Raw genomic sequence first — 11,880 nt, 5'->3', positions numbered from 1 at the left:
CTAGTATTATAAAATACTCAGCACTAACCTGCAGCCAGGTCCCTTAAGGGCATGCAGCTGCAGCTGCAGAAGTGCTGGCACTCCATTTAGTTGCTGTACTGGACGCCTGACCTCAGATCCAAAGTCGCATTGCCGGTAGTATCACGATTATCTTCAATCGGTGTAAAGAACTGTATACTTCTATGTAAATTGATGTGGATCGGCATTAAACCGAAATTGAATTAAAGTGTTCAATAACCTTGGAACTAAATTGTCTACCCGCAAGACGGTAAAGCCAAAGCCAAAAGCCGAGCTCGCCCTCCTCCAGGGCTGTTTTCAGAGCGGGTTTTGAGTTCGACTCCAGCACCCGCACTGGGTCCCTGGTCGGGTCTGGGTTCCCGAGGGCTCCACTGGGGAGTGCCCAGGTGGCTTGGTCAAAAGGTACGAGGACGGAGTAATCCCTGTTTAGACCAAGTTCAACGCCCTACAACTTCCGTATGATAATCACGCGACCGAGTTCATCTATATGATTGGATCATCATATTAGACTCGCATCCAACCTTGGAAGTACTTGGTTCTGGGGTACCAATGTGACGGATTCGGAAGGCGGTCTGGAAAGGCGGTATAGTGGGGTCCTCGTCAAGAGCACCCACTTCATTCCTGGATTATCTCCTACCAAGCATCAATACCCAATGAACAGTCTTTAGGCCTGCGGGCCCGTTTTATTATTTGTCCGTAACACCAAGCTTCCAGGCTGACCCTCTTTTTGTGATCTTTCCTAATGGGGTATAGTAGGCTAGGCCGGGGGTTTACGAACAAACCTTGGAAGGTTGGAAGGATGCTCACTGTGCAGCAGGCCTAGAATATTACCTAATTAGTCCCCGACTTCTCCACTCTCTACGTTCAGAAGCTGACTGACCTGAGTTTGATTTAGATGAAGCCCTGGAGGCTAGCATTGGCACCTGGGCAGGAAACCCCGCTCGCACACCAATGAGATACTTTGCTATATATCCTTTTGGGGGCCATTTTCCTTTTCTATCAAGGTCTCACGGTCATTTCCCAATGTTAGAGAATGTGCGGCCCAGACTGGATATAACAACCGATGAATATTTCAGCTCCCCGTTTATTTACCAATCCCCAGGCTGACGTGATTGTGAAGATATTCCAAGGTTCTGATGGCTTGTCTGTCACATCCAATTTTTACGTTACGTTTAAGCCAACGCTCGTAATGTGGATGTTGTGTTGCATTTTGCCATTTCGTCAGATCACGAATTACGCCTTTGGTTTACTTAATAGATGGCTGACCTCACCATTGTCCATACTTCAAGGCTAAGGCTCTACAGGATTCGGGGAATTAGCCCCCAAGCAACGTGCCGCCGCCCAATTTGCAATGGCTCAAGGGCACCGCTAGCCCGATCGCTGAGGCATCTCTGCTATTGGTCGAACGAAAACACTCTCAGACCATTAGTCTGCATTAGCGTGTGCAACCAGGAACAAAGGATTTACAAAGGATTTTTCCACGGGTTTTGCTGAATATTTTACAATGGAGTATACCCAGGCCGTACGATCAAGGAACCTTGGAAGCTCCGTATCCAAATGCGTAAGCAATAAGTGCGCATTATCAGTGGGTACTGTCGATGGTGACTGCCGCCGTTCGTGGATGCGCTCGAACAGCACCTAAGTTGGTTGGTCCTTGGCTGCCACCTCGTCAGCAAGATTTAAAAGGAGATGAAGACCAGAGCCATGCGGATAATAAATGCGTATCATGACTGAGACTGCTTTGTGACACCGTGGATCTGAATGAGTGGTCCCCGCCTATGGTTGTTTTACTTGTTGCCTGCATGACCATGCTAGGTGAGCCTCTATGCATCATGATCACGTTCGTCTCCCCCTGACTCCAAATTGGATTGGAGTTGCCTAAGCTAAATCGATGATCTTCGTGATTAGAACCCCAGTGCTGGGCGAGAACTGGGCGAATATCAGTGACCCGGTGGAGCGTCGTCGGGCGCAAAACCGAATTGCCCAACGTGGATATCGAAAAAGTGAGTAGGAAAATTGTCTTTGGTTGCGAAATGGAGACTGAGACTCGGTGGAGCGGGACGATCTTGGTAGATCACAGAGCTGATGATGAGTTTTAGGGTTACGCAAGGGGGACGAGGATCCCACATCCCAGAACAGCACACAGACTAAAGCCACTGCCAAACTGGCCGCCAGTGGGCTGTCTTCTCCTCTAGACTCAAAATCTTCTCAACCAGGGGCACCACAGCAGCAACCTGCTGTGGGACCACAATCGTCAGGGCAATGGCCATCGCAACCATATGCGCATCCTCACCATCATATACAACAGCAGGACCCCCCACAACTGCCGTCCGATCTACATTCATACAACTCGCAACTGGATCAAGTTGGCCTCACCGGAAGCCCCTGGGCACAATCGCTGGATGAGGATACACATCAACTCTTCAATCTGAAGACCATGGGCCCTGGCTCCGATTCGCTCTCGACCTCGCCCAAGAATCAAGCCCATCCCTTCCAGACCTCAATCGACACAGACCTTCTTTGCTCAACACCCGCACCGCCACTTCTACACACCCCGCGCGGAACCCCAGAGAGCACCGGCAGCTCCACTACAAGAGGACCTGATGGAGCACATGGACACACAGCATTACATCGCGCAGCACTATACGGCCACGAGTCCGTATTAGCAGTACTACTACAGGCCGGTGCCGATCCCGCCCTACCCGACAGCACGGGCTTCACACCCCTACATTTAGCCGCGCAACAAGGCCACGCAGGTGTAGTGCGACTGTTACTATCTAGCTCCCCACCTCGAGATCTAATCAGCTGGGTTACCCGAAAGGGTGAGACAGCACTCCATATCGCCGTACAGGCTCAGCAGCCGGGGGTTGTGCGCGTCCTAATCGAGCATTCAGCCCGTGCTGTGAATGATCAGGATTGGTGGGGTCGTACCGCGCTGCATATGGCTTGTGAGTCGAACCAGCAAGAACTAGTTGAGATGTTGGTTTATGCCGGGGCGCAGTTGGATATTCCAGATTTTGAGGGGCAGACGAGGGTTTATGATGCTTGCATAGGTGCTGTTCTATAAATAAGAATGGGGATAGATTATCATCTTCAATTTTCTGGTTTCTCTGCATTTTCGGTTCATTTGCCTCTGGGACGGGGCTAGCGTACCCAGGTGTCTCTTCTTTGTTCTTGCATTCTTTCCTGGGTCTAGTGGTAGGTTAAGCCTACCCAGGTGAGCGGGATACTCTCTGTTTCTATTTACACACAAGAGTTCCAACAAAACCCCGGTCACATCATATTAGATTTTCCATTCGCCTGATCAAGCTTATGATTCGTGCGGCCACGGAGGATAGGTTTTGCTACTGATCTTCCAGGACTACCCTACAGAATGTCCCTCTCTCTTGCCAGTGTCAATGTCCGCTCTCGACAGACTCAGAAGTAAATCTGAATGCTTGGAATTACAATAGGCACTTTGCTGGTCATGTCTGAAAGACTCTCTCTGTATGCACTCCCTACTTGATATATACCTGATTACCTATGTCCTCGCAATGGATAACCCTGCGACTCCAGAGCCCCTTCATCGAACGAATTCGCCGGCTGATCCTCAGAAACACGTGCGCCCTTACGACTAGACGAGCGACGACGACCCCGGCGCTTGCTATCTTTGGCTTCTTGCTTTATCATCTTCTTTTCCTTGCGGGACAGCTTCACTTTCTTGGGAAAGTCACAGTCATCTCCTTGGAGATAACGGCCAGGGTGCCAGATGTTCCAGATGACCATGGCGGAGAGCATGGGCAGTAATTCCAGGCAGTAGAAGGGTGCCTCGTGAAGGGTCAAGGGGCTTGTCCCGGCCTTGTCGGTATCGGCAAATTCAATCAGACGGTAGATGATTCGAATCTAATATGCATTAGTCGTCTGTAACTAATGGTCCTGGAAAGGTGACCTACTGTGATGAATGTCAAAGTGGCCCACATGGCCATCACCAACGGGCGCCAGCCACCGCCACGAGAAATGCTACCATGCTCTTGCATCCGACGGTGAAAGGCGAATAGTAGTCCGCAGAAGCACAGGATGAAGAACTGTTGCGCTGCAATGCCGGCTGTGTAGATGTGCAGTCCGATTTTGGTCATCTCGGCGCTAAAGTCCGAGTCCATGACACCACCAGTCGCTTGAACAATGAAAGAGCTGTCAGATCAGAGTCAGCTAGTTTCATTCCACAAGAAGAGTGTCCTGGACAGTTGACCCAGGGCGGCCTTTCGGGGCGAAACTCACCTCACATCCAGCCAGATGAAGATTTGGGCCAGTCTTTCGGCCCGAATGCCTGCCACCTTCTTCTCTGGTAAGAAGTAGTAGACCATGCGGCCGAAGATCATGTACACAAAGGCGTTCACCCATAAGGGCGTCAGAAGAATCAACAGCTGTCCGGCGGCCGTGGTAGTCGACTTGGTCTGATCGATGGTCGAGTAGGTGCGCATAATCATTCCGATGCATTGCCACACTGTGGCCACTACAATCACCCAGCAGAACCTCTTCCGGTACATGATCGCTTGAGCGAAATGGGCGATCCAGGTGAGTCCGAATAGAACAGTGAAGAAGACAGCGGCCGGCCCATTGGCGCAGTAGGCATATTGAGCGTCCTCGCTGGACAAATCTATCAAGATCAGTCAAGGGCCAGAAGATTAATAGAAGAAGGACATACCACAATGAGTTCGCCAACCCATAATAACGGTCAACAAGAGTGTAACAGCACTCAGAGATCAAAGATAGTGATAGAAGAACAACAGAACAGACGAGCGGAGAAAAGTCACAAGGTGCTGACGGGCGACATTCTTAAATTAAATTAAATCTCACGGTCGATCAGCCGTCGGGTTTTGGCCTTTAGAACGGCTGCCTGATCGGCATTGGTCCGACGCATTTCTGGCCCCCAAGGCGTCTCTAGTCTGGTATATAGGCTGGGCTATTTTGGTGTGTCAGATTGGCGGCAACCTTGGGAATGCTGCACGGTGAGCTAGCGTCACTGCACGGTGAGACGCTTAGGGCTCAACATCTCACAAGACCCACCCGTCGCGATTGCGCCCCACCGTCAACGACGATGCTGAGACGAAGAGAAAAAGAGACAAAGAGACAAAGAAATGAAGAAATGAAGAATATATGGCAGGGTCTGGCGTTCGCGATGGGGAAAAAATATGTTGACGCCTAGCCTAGGCCGCTCAATTGTTTCTTTGTCATGTTGATCTCGACCGAATTGCCAGGGCCGTCGGCTGTCTTGTCGGCTTCGACTTCCTCGAACTGGTCAACGCCTGATGAACTATCCACCTCGTCGTCGCCCAGCAACATTTGGGGCAGCCAAATCCTCACCATCACAGATGGCCGTTTCACACACACCCTCTCCATTTCTACTGCCTCATTCCCCGCTGCGCTTGAGCTGCGCGATGACTTTCTCCATGATCTTCAAACCGCTGGTGGGGCCGAGCCGATATCATCTCTGGTGGAGCTTTGGGCCCGCTTTATTGGTTTTACCGTGCGTCGTTTGGAGCAATCTCGTCGTGGATTGGCCGACGATCTCCGACATCTTTTGACCATCGCCCTCGATACCTTCGATCGTGATATTCTACTGCAGCGCGAGATCCATGGTGTAGTCTATGCCTTGGACATCTCCGCAGACGCCGAGTCGGCCATTTTAGCCGCTTACGTACGTGCGCGCCATGTTCTGCGCAAAGTCAGTCGACCAGCGGCACCTTCTGCGCTCCTGGCTGCCGCGCAGCAACGCAAAGCACGACTATATGCTGTGTTCGGCGGGCAGGGCAATGATGAAGATTACTTTGAAGAGCTGCGGATGCTCTGGCAGACCTATCGCCCGCTGGTGGAAGACCTCATTCTGTCAGTCTCGAGTATGCTGCAGCGTGAGACCCGTGAGGAGAGCATTAGTCGATTCTATCACAACGGCATGGACATAGTCACCTGGCTCGAGAACCCGGATCGTACGCCACCATCCGACTACCTGATCGGTGCGTCTATCAGTATGCCGCTCATCGGTTTGTTGCAGCTGGCCTGGTATCGAGTCGTCGGACGCATAGTGGGTACCACACCTGCCCAGCTTCAGACCGCGCTTGCTGGAGCCACGGGACATTCTCAAGGCATCATCCCAGCCACTGTGATTGCAGTGGCACAATCATGGACGCAATTCGACGCGCTCGCGCTCGATGCGCTTCGGTTGCTGCTCGCCATCGGAACTGCCAGCCAGGACCAATTTGCCGTGGGCCAGCTGCCGCCGGCTGTTGTCGCAGACGCCGAAGCCAACGGCGAGGGCTTTCCAGGACCCATGCTGAGTGTGGCAGACTGTCCAATCTCCCAGCTCCGCACCTATGTAGCTTCCGTCAATGGGTATTTGCCCGTTGATGCCCGCATTGAGATAGCTCTAATCAACGGGCCTACCAATGCCGTCTTGGCTGGACCGCCACTGTCACTTCATGGGTTCAATGTTTGGCTACGAGAGGTGAAAGCTCCGGCAAAGGGCTTGCAACATCGGATTCCTTTCAGCCAGCGAAAACCTGAGATCCATACCAGATTCCTTCCAATAACCACGGCCTTCCACAGCAGCTATCTAACAGATGTCGCTCCGGGCGTGCTGGAGCGTGTCGCCAATTTTACCATAACCGGTGACCAACTCCGAATCCCTGTCTTTTGCACCCACACAGGGACAGATCTACGCAAGTGTGGAGCCGTCAACTTGATTCCCAAGCTCATTGCGATGATAACGACCCAGCAAGTCGTCTGGCCACGGGCCGTGCATTTTCCCGGATCCACGCATATTCTCGTTTTTGGGCCTGATGGTGCATCTGGCATTGGAACTCTCACTAATCGACTCAAGGAGGGTACTGGCGTTCGTACTATCCTGGCCACGGGCATCTCCAGCTCCCGCACCGAGCTGGGAGATCGCAGTGAGTTGTTTAACTGGAATCCTGCGCCCAAGGGTCTCGTCTACGGACCTATATGGCGGAATCGCTACCGACCGCAGTTGGTACAGATTGCCGGCGGCGGCGTGCTTGTCGATACTAAGCTCAGTCGCCTCTTGGGCTTGCCACCGGTCATGGTGGCCGGAATGACGCCCACAACTGCAGCCTGGGATTTCTGTGCGGCAGTTATGCGCGCCGGCTATCATGTCGAATTGGCACTGGGCGGATTCCGTCAAGCCGCCCAGTTGGAGACAGGCATTTACAAGCTGCTGGACGCGGTACCTGCTGGCCGGGGCATCACCTGCAACATGATCTACGCCGCTCCTCACGCGGTGAAGTGGCAGATTCCGCTGCTGGCCAAATTACGCGCGGCCGGCGTTCCGCTGGAGGGACTCACTATCGGCGCAGGCGTGCCTTCACTCGAGGTGGCCACTCGGTACATCAACGAGCTCGGTCTACGCCATATAGGCTTCAAGCCTGGCACTTTACCCGCAATATACCAAGTCCTCGACATCGCATCGGCTCATCCCACCTTCCCTATTCTACTCCAATGGACAGGTGGGCGAGGTGGTGGCCACCACTCATTCGAGGACTTCCACCAACCGATCTTGCAAGCCTACGGCGCCATCCGCCGCTGCGAGAATGTTATTCTTATAGCGGGCAGTGGCTTTGGCGGTGCACAGGGCACATTCCCTTACCTAACAGGTGATTGGGCCTGTCGGTATAACCGCCCGCCCATGCCCTTCGATGGTATCCTTCTCGGCAGTCGTTTGATGACCGCCAAAGAAGCGCATACCAGCCCGGCTGTAAAACAGGCTATCGTGAATGCCCCAGGAGTCGAGGATGAAGGTGATTGGGAGCAGACATACACACAACCAGCTGGCGGCATTATGACTGTAACCTCAGAGATGGGGGAACCTATTCATAAGCTGGCTACGCGGGGTGTGCAACTATGGGCTGAGTTAGATCGCAATGTCTTCAGCCTTGATCGTAGTAAGCGCGTCGCGTACCTGCAGACACACCGTGACTACCTGATTCAGCGACTGAATACCGATTCGGTGAAGGTCTGGTTTGGGTGCGATGTCCAGGGATCTGTTGTCGACTTGGAGGAGATGACTTACGCCGAGGTTCTACGCCGTTTTGTTGCGCTTACCTATGTGTCGGCTGAGGGCCGCTGGATCGATGATTCCTACCGCTTGTTCCTGCAAGATTTCCTAAAGCGCGTGGAGGCCCGCATTGGTGACGTAGCCCCCGGCCCCGGACCCAGCGAAGTCAGCGGCGACGAGGCTCTTGCTGATCCGATAACAGCGCTGAACGCCATCGTGAAGCGGTTGCCGACCGCTGAGGCCCAGCTTATTGGCACGCAAGATGCGGAATACTTTTTGCTTCTATGCCAGAGACGCGGCACAAAGCCAGTACCGTTTGTCCCTGTCCTCGACGAAAACTTCGAGACTTACTTCAAAAAAGACTCGCTGTGGCAGTCAGAGGACCTTGCCGCTGTTGCTGACGCTGATGTCGGCCGGGTTTGTATTCTGCACGGCCCAGTGGCGGCGCGATATTCAACTAAGGTGGACGAGCCGGCAGGAGACATTTTAGGCAACATCTACCATGGACACATTGAGTGCCTGCAGCAGCAAGATCCCGAATACCAGCAGGATGGTATCCCTATTGTCGACTGCTTCAGCCCACACTCTGTCCCACAGGACTGGCGACTTGCGGAGCTGGGCATTCATTGCTCGCCCGTCGGAAACACAGGCGCGATGTTGTATGAAGCGAAACCACTGGACGGTGCGCCCGGTGCGCCATCGACGCCCTCGTTAGCAGAATGGCTTGTGGCCTTGGGCGGTTCCAATGGAGGCTGGCGCCAAGCATTCTTCCACGCAGCGACGATCGTGCAGGGCCGAGCCATCTGCGAGAATCCGCTGGGGCGGCTTTTCCAGCCCACGCGTGAATCGTACGTGATGGTGCAGCAGGGCCAAGGAGGCCTTTCGGCAGATCCGATAATCGCGCTGTTCGAACATCGGCCACACTCTGAGCCGGTCAAGGTCGTGGAGGTGCGAGTGGATGAGCCTGGCGTTATCACGCTTGAGATCATCAACTACCGTAATGCTGGAGGTGCCGCTATTGGTCTGCAGTTGAAGTTCCAGTTCAGGCGTGAGGCTGTTTACGCTCCCATCCATGAAATTATGGAAGGCCGCAACCAGCGTGTCAAAGACTTCTACTATAGAGTCTGGTTCGCGGGTGAACCACCAGAGACATGGCCCTCGGTCCACGACACCTTCCGCGAATCCCAGTTTGAGGTGACGGCCGACTCAATCGCCGAGTTCGCCCATTGTGTACAGAATGCCAGCGATGCCGCTAGCAAGCGGCGTGGCAAACGGATGGCGGCACCGTTGGACTTTGGTGTCGTCGTTGGCTGGGAAGCTTTGATGAAGCCGCTTTTCTCGCGGGAGCTTGACGTCGATCTGTTGACGCTGGTGCATCTCACCAATGGCTTCCGCATTCCCGCAGATGCGGACCCCATTCAGGCAGGTTATGCACTTGAGACCAAGTCTCGTATACAAGCCATTACGATCGAGGAGACAGGTAAATTGGTCGAGGTACGTGCGGATGTGTACCATGAGAACAAGGTCGTGCTCGAGTTAAGCAGTCAATTCCTCTACCGAGGCCACCACACAGACTGGGAGAATATGTTCCGCAAAGTGGACGAGGAAGAGATGGAGCTCTGCCCCCGTAGCCCGATGGAGGTTGCGATCTTGAACTCGAAGTCCTGGTTCCAGCCCCTGGATCGGTCGCTCGACCTAGAAAACCAGACCTTGGTCTTCGTACTTCGTTCGACCTACCAATACGCCAGCAAGGACACCTTCAAGACCGTTACTACTGTTGGTGAAGTTCGCGTGAATTCATCGCTCCCAGGTGGTTCGCGGCCGATTGCGACCGTGGACTATCACGCAGTCACCTGCCGAGGTAGCCCTGTCATGGATTACCTCAAGCGTCATGGTAGTCCAGTGCAGAAGCGTGCTATGTTTGATCAGCCTAGTCCCTTGACTAACGGTGGCGCATCTTTGATTCTCACTATGCCACACTCTAACGAGGCTTATGCTCACGTCTCCTGGGACTTCAATCCCATCCACGTGTCCGCGTCGCTGTCGCGATATGCAGATCTACCAGGTCTGATCACGCACGGCATGTACACTTCGGCACGGGTACGTGGACTTGTCGAACACTACACCTGTGCCTCAGCCATCGGCGCCTTCCGTAGCTTCCACTGCTCATTCACGAGTATGGTGCTACCGGGAGATAAGATTGAAGTCGTCTTCCAGCACATCGGCATGTTGGCGGGACGCAAGATCGTCTCAGTGGAAGCAAAGCACGTTGGGCGCGGCGAGACCGTTCTGCGTGGAGAAGCTGAGATCGAACCTGAGGAGACGGCATTCCTTTTCACTGGTCAGGGTAGTCAACAAAAGGGCATGGGTATGCAGCTCTATGCTCAAAGCAAAGCGGCACAGCAGGTCTGGGATTATGCTGATGCCTACTTCTCCGATAACTATGGCTTCCGCATTACCGACATCGTGCGGAATGATCCCAAGGAATTGACCGTCTACTTCGGAGGGCCCCAAGGCCGACACATCCGTGACCAATATCGTAGTATGACGCGAGAGTCCATTGGGCACGATGGGAATGTCCAGCTGCTGCCATTGTTCCCCCAAATTGACGAGGAGACTGAGTTCCACACCTATTATTCGCCTCAGGGCTTACTCTCGGCCACGCAGTTCACACAGCCGGCTCTGACGCTCATGGAACTGGCGATTTTTGCCGATTTGCAATCGCGCGGACTGATTTCGGAACGCAGCTCGTATGCCGGCCATTCATTGGGTGAGTATGCTGCTCTTGGAGCAGTGGGCAAGATCTTCAATGTCGAGTCCCTCGTTCAGGTGGTCTTCTATCGCGGTCTGCTGATGCAGTACACTGTCCCCCGAGACGGAAAGGGGAACTCAGACTATCGCATGTGTGCAGTTGACCCCAGTCGCGTTGCACCTGGTACGTTGTATACCTAGCATCATTTTGATGAACTAAAGGCTGATTTGTCGTCTCCACACTTAAGGTTTCGGACAGGAGGCTCTGCAGCTACTTGTGAAGACTATTGCCACGCAGACTGGTCAGTTACTGGAGATCGTTAATTTCAATGTCTTGAGCTTGCAGTATGTCTGCGCCGGACAGGTAAGTGAATCTCCAGCTCTTCTGGGTAGATTACCACCTACTGACTGAACCTGAACATCATAGATTCATGCGCTCCACTGCCTCACTACAGTGCTCAACTATCTCCATGCCCATGTCCCCTTGCCAGAATTGCCAGAGCAGATCGTCAGCCTGGCGCAAGCACAAATCGAGCAAGTCGCGCTGGCAAATCCCCCAACGACACTGACTCGTGGCTGTGCGACAATTCCCTTGCGCGGCATCGACGTACCCTTCCATTCCTCCTCGCTGCTGCCTGGCGTGGCAGGTTTCAGACGCTGTCTGCTGAACCTTATCGACGGCCATTCGTTGGATCCTAAATGCCTTGTAGGTCGGTATATCCCGAATTTGACAGCCCAGCCGTTCGAGCTGAGCAAAGAGTATTTCGAGCTCGTCCACCGGGCAACGGGCTCCGTAGCGCTTGAAGGCGTTTTGCGCGAGGTAATTATATTCGTTCTTCTGTGTATCGCTGAAGGAATGGTTGCTAATCATGACTTAGTGGGATACATATCTTGACCCAACGAGCGCAGATGGCCTGCAAAAGATTGAGGGCGCTATTCAGGCGATGAAGGTGTTCTGATGAGGTCTTCGTAGTTTATCTTCATTTTTCTAACTTTTCGTTCCCTGATCCTGAAATTGTATGTACAGACCGTATTATATCATTTCCTCCCCGATCCCCATTCGT

At 53.3% G+C, this 11,880-nt stretch overlaps 3 protein-coding genes across 3 annotated transcripts; 2 read left to right on the top strand and 1 right to left on the bottom strand.

The window, feature by feature from the left end:
* Nucleotides 1-1,909: 1,909 nt before the first annotated feature.
* Nucleotides 1,910-3,085, top strand: N7489_001315 (uncharacterized protein; the record flags this gene model as incomplete). Its single annotated transcript, XM_056707070.1, has 2 exons — nt 1,910-2,021; nt 2,118-3,085. The coding sequence occupies 2 exons, from the start codon at nt 1,910-1,912 to the stop codon at nt 3,083-3,085; spliced, it is 1,080 nt and encodes a 359-aa protein (XP_056571372.1).
* A 449-nt stretch (nt 3,086-3,534) lies between these two features.
* N7489_001314 (RTA1 domain-containing protein) lies at nt 3,535-4,724 on the bottom strand (the record flags this gene model as incomplete). Its single annotated transcript, XM_056707069.1, has 4 exons — nt 3,535-3,900; nt 3,951-4,188; nt 4,276-4,654; nt 4,703-4,724. The coding sequence occupies 4 exons, from the start codon at nt 4,722-4,724 to the stop codon at nt 3,535-3,537; spliced, it is 1,005 nt and encodes a 334-aa protein (XP_056571371.1).
* A 506-nt stretch (nt 4,725-5,230) lies between these two features.
* Nucleotides 5,231-11,775, top strand: N7489_001313 (uncharacterized protein; the record flags this gene model as incomplete). The annotated part of the gene is made up of 4 exons (XM_056707068.1): nt 5,231-11,000; nt 11,065-11,180; nt 11,244-11,636; nt 11,695-11,775. 4 exons carry the CDS (start codon nt 5,231-5,233, stop codon nt 11,773-11,775), a joined length of 6,360 nt encoding a protein of 2,119 aa, XP_056571370.1.
* Nucleotides 11,776-11,880: the final 105 nt, after the last annotated feature.

This window comes from Penicillium chrysogenum (genome assembly GCF_028827035.1).
Source record: "Penicillium chrysogenum strain IBT 35668 chromosome Unknown utg000001l_segment0_segment0, whole genome shotgun sequence".
NCBI classification, from domain to species: domain Eukaryota; kingdom Fungi; phylum Ascomycota; class Eurotiomycetes; order Eurotiales; family Aspergillaceae; genus Penicillium; species Penicillium chrysogenum.
Note: the sequence above shows the minus strand (reverse complement) of the source record. Positions and strands in the feature narration are given on the sequence as shown.